The 10,361-nt window shown below is 39.0% G+C and overlaps 1 protein-coding gene across 3 annotated transcripts in view; it reads right to left on the bottom strand.

The window, feature by feature from the left end:
* The window catches only part of ppp1r13bb (protein phosphatase 1, regulatory subunit 13Bb), a gene marked incomplete in the record, with an annotated part of 31,825 nt that extends 22,134 nt beyond the window's left edge, over nucleotides 1-9,691 (bottom strand). For 2 of the 3 annotated variants that reach the window (XM_014007529.1, XM_014007531.1), the window contains 4 exon segments: nucleotides 209-328; nucleotides 1,397-1,544; nucleotides 8,973-9,112; nucleotides 9,338-9,691. In XM_014007529.1, coding sequence (XP_013862983.1) covers nucleotides 209-328; nucleotides 1,397-1,544; nucleotides 8,973-8,981 — 277 coding nt within the window. 3 annotated transcript variants of the gene reach the window in all.
* Between the last annotated feature and the right edge of the window lie 670 nt (nucleotides 9,692-10,361).

The raw sequence follows: 10,361 nt of genomic DNA, 5'->3' as shown, positions 1-10,361 counted from the left end.
ATTACAGGCCTCTCTCATCTTTTTAAGTGGGAGAACTTGCACAATTGGTGACTGACTAAATACTTATTTTCCCCACTGTATCTAAAAATTAATAAATATCAGATTTTCTTTCTCTTAAATTAATCAGAAATAACATTTTCCAGGAATGATAATTTGTAACAGTTGAATGCAGCACACCAAGGAGTAAAAAGGTCTGCACAGTCTGAACCTTGATCGCTGCTTTCAGTAGGTGAGTCTTCGTGACGAAGGAAAAACTTGACTTCTTGTTTTCGAGACCCCCACTTCTGCAGATGTTCATACATCATGTGCTCAAAGGGGATCGCCCGCTCTGAAAAACAGTTAATGAAAAGAGGAAACAACTGATTAGCTGAGATCAATTTATGAGTGTCTCATGAGTCAAAAAATTAAAGCTGAATGCTAGTTACCAGGACAGTTTTGAAAAGAGGAAGGAAGTTTAATTGGTACATTTATTAAAAAATTAAGAGTAAGGCACATTTTAGGAAGGGGGTTGGATATGTTACCAAATTAAAATGTATAAAGCTTCCTCTTTTCTAATTAAAGTTGTTTTTTAACCTAGCATGTCAAATACTGTAAGCATAAAAAAATTCTTACTGTTCTATTTTAAAAACTAGCCCAATTTTGTCCTTATTTTTTTCATTTAACAATAATAAAACTGAACCCTTGAGCACAATGCAGTGCTTCATTTTCCTACATAAAGAATCCCACCAGAAAATCCTCTTCACGAAAAATAAATCGTTTTTATACCTACAGTAAAAGTTCACAAAAGTTCATATTTTGCATTTAATATTAAAGCTCCACAAATGCAGAAGGACAATGACGGGAAAAAAACAACAATCAGACACATTTCAGGAGTTTTGACGAACAAAAAGAGTTTTTGCTTGGATATTGAAGTAAGTAGAGGACCCTGTGCAAAAGAAACCTGTTTGTATTAGAATTATGGCTGACGCAAATTGTTTGAAACAGAAAAAAACCATTGTGACAATGCTGTCAACTGTTTGAGCATATAACTCTCCTCTGACCTTTGAATTTGTATTTGACCTTACTTGGAAATAAATGTCTGTCATGCTCTGTTTCACTCAGGTAAGTTATGCACGACCCAGCTTAACTCATCGGAGGCTTCAAAAAATAGGGTGCCTTTTCAGAATGAAAATGAAATAGCCAAAGGCTTCGTAAAATTTAATTTTGGTGCATTAAAGCAAAATGTCAAGTCAGCAATGATGAGTTTTTAGATTAGACCATCATTTCCCCAATGTTCTTCTTGTACCACGTGGCAAAGAACTATGAGCATTAAGGTTGAGTTTCAGGACATTTTATGCACATCAGCAGGTAAAAGACCTCTCTATCAAACCCGACACAGCTTCGCTTCAAATCTTACCGTTGCCTCTCCAGACCTCAGCCAAATGGCAGCTGCTCTCGCCGGGCTCTTTGCAGAACTCCACGACATCGCGACACGTCGTCTCAGGTGTGATGGGTACCTCCGTCACAGCCTGTTCCCCATCGCTGAGGTACACCGTCAGTATCATCTGAAAGACCCACGAGAGCAGTCAAAGGGAGAATAAAGAATCAGTTGACATATGAATAGCATGCTTAATAATGCAGAGGAAATCACAAAATACACCATTCCCTGACGCTGTAGTTTAATAATGAAGCTAAACCCACGCTATTGATGAACAAAGCCCACTGCACTGCTGATGCTACGTTTTGCTGCCGACCATTGGGACCGTTAGTTTGAGCTTCTGATGAACATAAAGCCTGTCTGTGTCACTTTTCTCTTTACTTAGATTATCGGCTCCTCTGGTGTTGAACAGTTTGTACTAGAAAAACAACATTGTTTCTGCTCGCACTTACATATAAAGTCATAAAGCAAAAACAATTTGCAAATAAATTGCATGGATCATTTTAGGATACGAGACAAAAATTGGAGACTAGAGACCAATAAGCCAATATTGAGGCCAATTAAAGTGTAATTTTGAGATGACAGGTTGTGTTCTGTAAACACCTGTCAGGCTGAAACATGCTAACTTTACATCAAATATTAAATATCCCAAATATTGCGTAAGAGAGGAATTGCTGTACAAAATGCCAGCAAAAGCTAAACTGCTTGGACTCAAGAAACTATTGCATAACTCTTTACAGCTCATAAAATCCTAGAAGATTAAAGTAAAAATAGTGAGCAAAAGTATCCTCCCTATTTAACAAAAAATGGTGAAAAAGACTGAAAAACTACAAGGTAATTATATCAAAATATAAAATGTGTCAGGCAACACCACTGACCATCTTTAGGTCTGAACTAGACTTAAGTTCAACTCAAATTTTATTTAATATTCAGACGAAGTTGATTTTGCAAAATAAAAAAATCAAAGTTGATGTTTTATAATTCATGTTTTCACTTAGACTCAGACTGTTTTGTCTTTGAGTATTTTAGAGCATGTCTAGTAAAAAAAAAAAAAAAAAAAGGTACAAAACATTTTTTTTATTTCAGGCCAGGTAAAGAAAGAAAGGTGCTAACTTCAGGCCAACAAGTATATTCTGTCTATATACTGTTGCATAAACTATTAATAAAGTCAATCAATAATTCATTACCTTAAAATGCACAAACTTTAAACGAAATGAGAAACTCATGAACCCAAATCAAAAAGAAGGAATTGTTTATCCTACCAAGGCACTTGCTTTTGCCCATTTAAAATAAAAGTACACTCACCGGCCACTTTATTAGGTACACCTGTCCAACTGCTCGTTAACACTTAATTTCTACTCAGCCAATCACATGGCGGCAACTATATGGGGAAGAAAGGTGATTTGAGTGCCTTTGAACGTGGCATGATTGTTGGTGCCAGAAGGGCTGGTCTGAGTATTTCAGAAACTGCTGATCTACTGGGATTTTCACGCACAACCATCTCTAGGGTTTACAGAGAATGGTCCGAAAAAGAAAAAACATCCAGTGAGCGGCAGTCCTGTGGGCGGAAATGCCTTGTTGATGCCAGAGGTCAGAGGAGAATGGGCAGACTGGTTCGAGCTGATAGAAAGGCAACAGTGACTCAAATAACCACCCGTTACAACCAAGGTAGGCAGAAAAGCATCTCTGAACACACAACATGTCGAACTTTGAGGCAGATGGGCTTCAGCAGCAGAAGACCACACCGGGTGCCACTCCTTTCAGCTAAGAACAGGAAACTGAGGCTACAATTTGCACAAGCTCATCGAAATTGGACAAGAGAAGATTGGAAAAACGTTGCCTGGTCTGATGAGTCTCGATTTCTGCTGCGACATTCGGATGGTAGGGTCAGAATTTGGCGTCAACAACATGAAAGCGTGGATCCATCCTGCCTTGTATCAACGGTTCAGGCTGGTGGTGGTGGTGTCATGGTGTGGGGAATCTTTTCTTGGCACTCTTTGGGCCCCTTGGTACYAATTGAGCATCGTTGCAACGCCACAGCCTACCTGAGTATTGTTGCTGACCATGTCCATCCCTTTATGACCACAATGTACCMGACATCTGATGGCTACTTTCAGCAGGATAATGCGCCATGTCATAAAGCTGGAATCATCTCAGACTGGTTTCTTGAACATGACAATGAGTTCACTGTACTCAAATGGCCTCCACAGTCACCAGATCTCAATCCAATAGAGCATCTTTGGGATGTGGTGGAACGAGAGATTCACATCATGGATTTGCAGCCGACAAATCTGCGGCAACTGTGTGATGCCATCATGTCAATATGGACCAAAATCTCTGAGGAATGCTTCCAGCACCTTGTTGAATCTATGCCACGAAGAATTGAGGCAGTTCTGAAGGCAAAAGGGGGTCCAACCCGTTACTAGCGTGGTGTACCTAATAAAGTGGCCGGTGAGTGTAGTATAAAATGCAGTATTATACCCTTGCACAATTTGTTTTTGTTTTAATGACAATTATCATTATACAGCTCTAACGCATTTTTCCCCCACACAGCAATAAATACCACCACACTGTCAGATTAAATTTAGCTTTCGTAACAAAGCTATCTATAAACCGTGACTCCAGGAGATTCTCTGAGACAAAGTGACTCAGTTTTCAAATTAATACAACCGTGTGATTCGCTGACATTTTCAGTCACAGCAAAAATGAAATAATACCGTCGCTTCTTCTTCAGAGTGTGAGCCTTCATTCAAATGGGGCATTAGCAAATATTTTATTCTGGCTTTCCTTGGTAAATCATGCAGATACCATCTATGGTTTTATGCTCTTTTTTAAATTGTGTTAATGTGAAGCTATGGATAATTCATGAATTAATGATACAAACAAGTTTTGCAAGAAAAGTAACAATGCTGGAAACATCTTAAAGAAATGGTACATAATTCTGTTTTTACTGTTGCCAACTTCATCTAAGTAAAAAAAACACAAACGGTTAATGCATACATGTTACAAGTCTTAAATTAATGCAGCATTTTGAAATAGTCTCATCAGTCTACCACTATTATAACAACCCTTCAATTCATCAAATCAAACATTCAATCAGGCAAATGAGGAACAAATGTGGACTTGAATTGATCGCAAAACTCCATAACGGGCCTTACTAAACTACTCACATATTTAGAAACCATAAAAATGCATTAAGCTAATAGCAGCTTAAAAGAGACAGGAGCTCCAGTAATCTTGCTGAGAGACCACCGGAGAAATACCAACCGCCCTCACTAAGTTGCGTCTGCCCATACTCTTGTTTCTCTTCGCTGTCCTCCGTTTCCTCCTGGTCTTCTTTTTAGGCGGCTGGTGGTGGTGGTCTTTTGCCCAAATGGGGTTCTCCTTGGAGAGGCTGACAAGGCCACGTAACATTATAGTCACAAACCTCTTCATCATCGCACTGCAGCTTTTGCAGTCATGAAGACCTAACAGTTATGCCATCGCGAGCGGACCTCGAAAACCAGACAGTGGTGCGTGCTTTAGAGAAGTGCTGCAGAGGAGACTTCAGAGGGGAAAAAAAAGAAACACCAGCTGTATGTGCACTTCAGGCAGGGAGGGGGGAAGAGAGAGCTAGAGTAAAACAAACCATAATAGAGAGGAAAATAGAGAGAGCTTTAGGGAAGAAGAGGGTGATGACAATAGCTTCTCTGGAATGTGGTGATTGCTGCCAATAAGAGCTGTCCGAGACTGTCAGGCAGGTCGAAGTGTGATCACACCGTGACAAGAAATAGATCAGTCTTACAATGTATGTTGGCTGTACCAATACAGCTGGGAGTACAAAATATATGTTTTAAAACCTAAGAGTCAGAACCAGGTGATTTTTTTTTTTGTGGGAAAAAAGTGCCACAATCTTTTCTTCAGAAGCTCTGCTTAGCTGAAACCCCAAAACTGGTGCGTCACTTAGAGAATAAAATGGTGCAAACAGCCACATTATTTCAATAAAATGAATTAGCTGAAACTAATAAAACTAGATTCAAGCTGTGATTAGTGGGCAAGTGACTTTTTTATATCACCTTTCTTTTACAGTCAAGGCATATTTAGAAAGCATTTTAAGAGCGAGCCCAAGAATATCCAAAAATTTTTGGCAATATTTTGTTAAATGTTTTCTTTCTAAAATTGCATTCCTTTTTATCACAACAATTTTATGTCATCGACACTTTAAGCAAGGTTTATAGTTGACTTAGTTAGCCTGGCCCTTGCCTTCCTACGCAGTTCCGCTCAATTCTAGTTTATCTTCTCTGCTCCGTCTGGGATTTCTCCCATTGACAAGGATTTTGCTGGCAGATTTTTAGCTGGGCCAATCAGAGAACAGAACGTCAATTTTCTGCGTGGTGTCTGCTTGTAGTTTATTTTACCTGGGCCAATCAGCAAACAGGAAGCGGAGCTTTGAACTATTTCAATTTTCTGCGCAGTGTCTGCTAGTTGTTTTAGCATACGGCAGTGGAGGAAGTGAATGAAGCCAGTCTGTGTTGATAAGGCTTCCAAATTAAATTAAATCTGTCTGACAAAGCAGCAGCTTTCATTTACAGTTGTCTCGTTCGGCTCGGTACTTCTCTCCTCTCAGTAGAGTTGTTTACAGCGCACGCGATTACCGGTTAGCTTCTTAGCTTAGCCTCCGTCACAGCGACATACACACACATGCTTCAGCAGAAGCCACGCCTCCAGCAAGAATCGCTTCTCTACAACAGCAAGTCCAGACCCTCGTACGAAGCAAAGTGAAGGACAGGGTCTGGTTTTTACCAGGCTCTAGTTGACTCCCTGACAAGGAAAACTTTAAGTACAATGGTTGGGGTTCTGACAGGGTACAACCTGCTCAACCGCCACAATATGGTGATGAGACTCTGTGACAGTGGGTCTGTGTGATGCCTGTGGCGTTGAATTACAGACCTCTTTGCACTGCTTAGGACACTGTCTGGCTTTGAGCAGTCAAAGACGCAAAGGTTGCTTAGTTAGAACGCGGTGTCCTTTTGAGGAGAGCAATGGGCCCACTTACGAGGCCGCACTCCTTTTCACATTTCACAAGTTATAAAGTTTACTGCTAAATGTCCTTTCTGAGAATACAACAACGTAAGCACCAAGTATAACACCTACTCTGCTTGTGAGGGTGTGCTCGCTGTCAGTTGAGACTTGTGTGAAACTCAAAAAGCACGACTGTAACCGAGCCATTAAGCTAAAACTGTGACAGATATTGTGAAATGAACCAAAACATCTCACCAAACATGGAAATTTGATACTGAAAAGTAGTCCTAGTGAAGACAAAACATGCAAGTATAATTTCTATATTTTTAGCTAAAAACTGAGTTTGAAGTGAATGTTTTACTTTGAATTTATCAGTTTAAAAAAACAAGTTAGATTTAGCAAAAATGTTGGCTCATAAGCAGAAACTTTTGAGTTTCTGCTTTTAAGCTGAAAACACCAAAAGAAAATCCACCTCTTGAAACAGGAAGCATCAAAACCCAACAGTTTAATTTGCACTTAATAAAAAGGGAGAATCTTGAGTGAAAGCTGGCTGATGTCCAATAGATGACAACATTTAGAGAGCATAATAAATATTACATTTCTTCAACCAATAAAGGATTTGCAGTCTTAAACAAGTAAGTTGTTAAATAAATCAATACCTGACTCCTTTCACCTACACTCATATCGAGTTTGAGTGGAAAGGCTTAAAATTACTAGCCTTCCATGTTTAATTTTTACTTTTTAATGATAAGCTTTTTATGACAGTGACTTAGTTATTAGGCATGTGAACCTACAGGAAGTGGAGAACGGAGAGAATAAAAGATATAAGCTTCACTTTTCCTGTAAATCAGGCTCTGCCCAGTTCCACTGTGTGAGATTAATGCCTCTTGACAATCCACTCAGCTCAAAAGATTCCCCTTAACAACAGAGTGTTAGTTGACGCAGCCACACAGACCTAGATCTGCTAAGGTTTCATTGGCTGGCAGTGTCACGCGAGAACCAAGTGGCTCTTTGACTCTGATACCCTGTTGATGCCACAGGATACAACTGTCCATTAGTGTATTGACGCAGTCAGGCCTAAAGATCTAAAACTGCAGGAAATATAAAATTACTTTGAACTTCTGGAAAGCCAGCCTTGCTTTTGTTGTTTTCTACATTTACTTTCATGAGAGCTACCACAGCATTTTTAGGAATGTTGTATTTTCAACCAAAACTCTATTCATCAGCAAAGTCAACTGTTCAACAATGAGTCACTTCCATTTCTGATGACACCTTACTGAGACTGTGGCAAATGTACCCTGCATTTAGGTTCATGATACCCTCCAAAAGTAGAGTAAGCTCTTTTCCCACAATTCAGCACTGCCTCCTCAGCACTAAAAGAAAACAAAAGAGGTCCCAACAAAGCACCACTCCTATGCGGTTGCCACTCAGGTATTCTATTCCATGGACAAAGACTATCCTGAAACAACAACACCAGTGAAATACAAAAGAATGAGGAAAAAAAAAAACTTGCAACTGGGTTCGACAGAGACACCAAACTATTTTTGGTACTTTACCCATTACAATACTTTAGTGTAGTAAAACATTTATAGTCAGCTCCTCCAAAGCACTGAACATTTTTAAAGTCATGAAAATCAGCTTGGTAAAACACACTGGATCCTTTGTGTTATAAAAAATTAAAAGATGTAGATTTTCTTCAATATCTGTTGTTGCCTCGTGCCTGATATTTTATATTAGAATTCGTATTATGTTGGTGTTTTGGCAAAACCTTGTAAATGAGGTTAAACACAATTTTATGCTGGGTGTGTGGTCCTGTGTTTTGTTGGTGTATATTTAATATACTTCTAATCGCTATTTCAATCTTTCTAATCACTTCTCTCTCTGTTTTTCTCTCTATTTTCTCTTCACTTAAAAAAAAGTCACTGGTGATGAAGAAATAAATAAACTAAATAAACTAATAATATTTGGTTTTGTTTTCTACTGAAGTGACACAAAAAATAAAATAAACACAATTTTATGCATTATTGGAAGATCTTGCAAGAGCCATTAGCACTCAAAGTATGTGTTGATAAGTCTCAGCTACTACCAAATCAAATTTTAGCCCAATTACTGTTAATTTGAATAACTCATCTTTGTGTTGAGTAAGGTCAATTAGCTGTGGCTTGGACTGAGTTGAGTTCAAAAATGAATCAGTTGTACTCATGTATCCAATGACTGCTGTGAGAGTTTCATTGACATCTATCCAATGGTTCATGAGATATTTAGCTAAAGTTACCAGCAAACAAAACAGACACTGGCAAAATCATTATCACAAAGAAAACAGCTCTACCACATAAAAAGTGTTTCTCAAGTTTGTGATGCACTTTCTACTGCCATTAGAAAACTGCAACTAAAGAGTCAGACAGTTCATGCAACTTTTTAGTCAAACATAAACAGGTACAATATAAACATTAGGTTTAATAATAATTAATCGATTATTAAGAAGACAGTTTTACATGAATGGAGTTGGAAGACCTATTGTCTGATTAAAAAGACGTGGTTTGTCTGAACTTACCGGCATCATATCGACAGCTGTGCTGGATCGGAACCAGCTGAGAAAGCTGACTTTCCACCTTCTTCAAATGGCAACCAAACCCCACTTTATGAGGGTTCGGGTAACTCCGTTGTTACAAACAACAGAACCTCAGTGGTACTCTGTTGAACAAAACAAAACTGTTACTCCACTTTAAATACCTAAACATGAACACGCTAAAGCAGTACTAGCTCATAATATCGCGAGGAATGTGTTCGGCGATTTAAATGGTCCAGGCGTGGCTCTGTGCGTGTAGCTGCGGCTACAAACAAGCCGATGTTAGCATGCAAAAAAAGAGAAAAATGCCAAAAAATAATTATCCTACTAATGCGATTAGCTTGACTTACCAATGTCAAAGATGGTTCATTGTTGTGCCCAATCAATCTCAGCTACGTTGCAGGTAAATAGACGAATTAAGCCGCTGTCAGCAAGTCAGCTAGCGGTAATTCCAGTTGTTAGCTTGTTTCGGATGTGGCTAACGCACGGTATTCCAATCGATCTCCGGGCCGAAGCAGCTGCTTTTAAGCTTACATATAAATCCGAGGCATAAACGAAACGCGTCTTAAACAAGTAAAAGTCCTTCCAGGTTAAGTTACCCGTTTACGAACACATTTACTTATCGTTAGCATGCTGGCGAAAGCAGGCAGCTACGGAGAACGCAACTTGCTGTGGAATCCAGTTGTTGACTGCGGGAAGGGCGGGGCTTCGCCACAGCAGCGGCGGTGTCACGTTAACGTAGAATGTGAAGAATTTCACGTCACCATCATGACCAAAAAAAGCAAGTTTTCAAGCTGTAAACACCCATTTGACTACAAGATGGGATAGAAACCTGCACATGAAAATATATAAATAAATAAATATATGCAAATGTGTTTGTTTTTCTTCTTTTACATCAGTTTTTTGGCTTTACCAGGTAAATTGGTGTATCTAGAACAGAGGTTCTCAAATTGGGGTCCCTGGACCCCAAGGGATCTGCAAGAGGTATCTTGGGGGTCCTCAAAAATATTTACTAAAATGTTAATTTGTTTTTTATTTTTAAAAATGCATGGAGAACAATGAACTAATAATAAAACACACATAATAAACAATGAAAATATATATTCCCATGGCGTTTAGGGGTTGAAATGACAATAAAGTATCTTTTAAAACGGCATGGGGTTTATGAGGGGGTCCATGAAATTTCTTTCGCCCCCGTAAGTGGTTCCCAGACCCAAATGGCTTGAGAACCCCTGATCTACAACACTCGTCAAACTCATGGCAAGCTGGCCAAGTCTTGCATTCATTAACATTTCATCTGGTCCACTATTATAAATGTTGTTTGTGTTTGTTTTTTTGTTTGTTTGTTTTTTTGTTTGTTTGTTTGTTTTGATT

This window comes from Austrofundulus limnaeus, unplaced genomic scaffold, assembly GCF_001266775.1.
Source record: "Austrofundulus limnaeus strain Quisiro unplaced genomic scaffold, Austrofundulus_limnaeus-1.0 Scaffold42, whole genome shotgun sequence".
Classification (NCBI taxonomy): domain Eukaryota; kingdom Metazoa; phylum Chordata; class Actinopteri; order Cyprinodontiformes; family Rivulidae; genus Austrofundulus; species Austrofundulus limnaeus.
The sequence above is the reverse complement of the archived record's forward strand: the minus strand, read 5'-3'. Positions and strand labels throughout refer to the sequence as shown.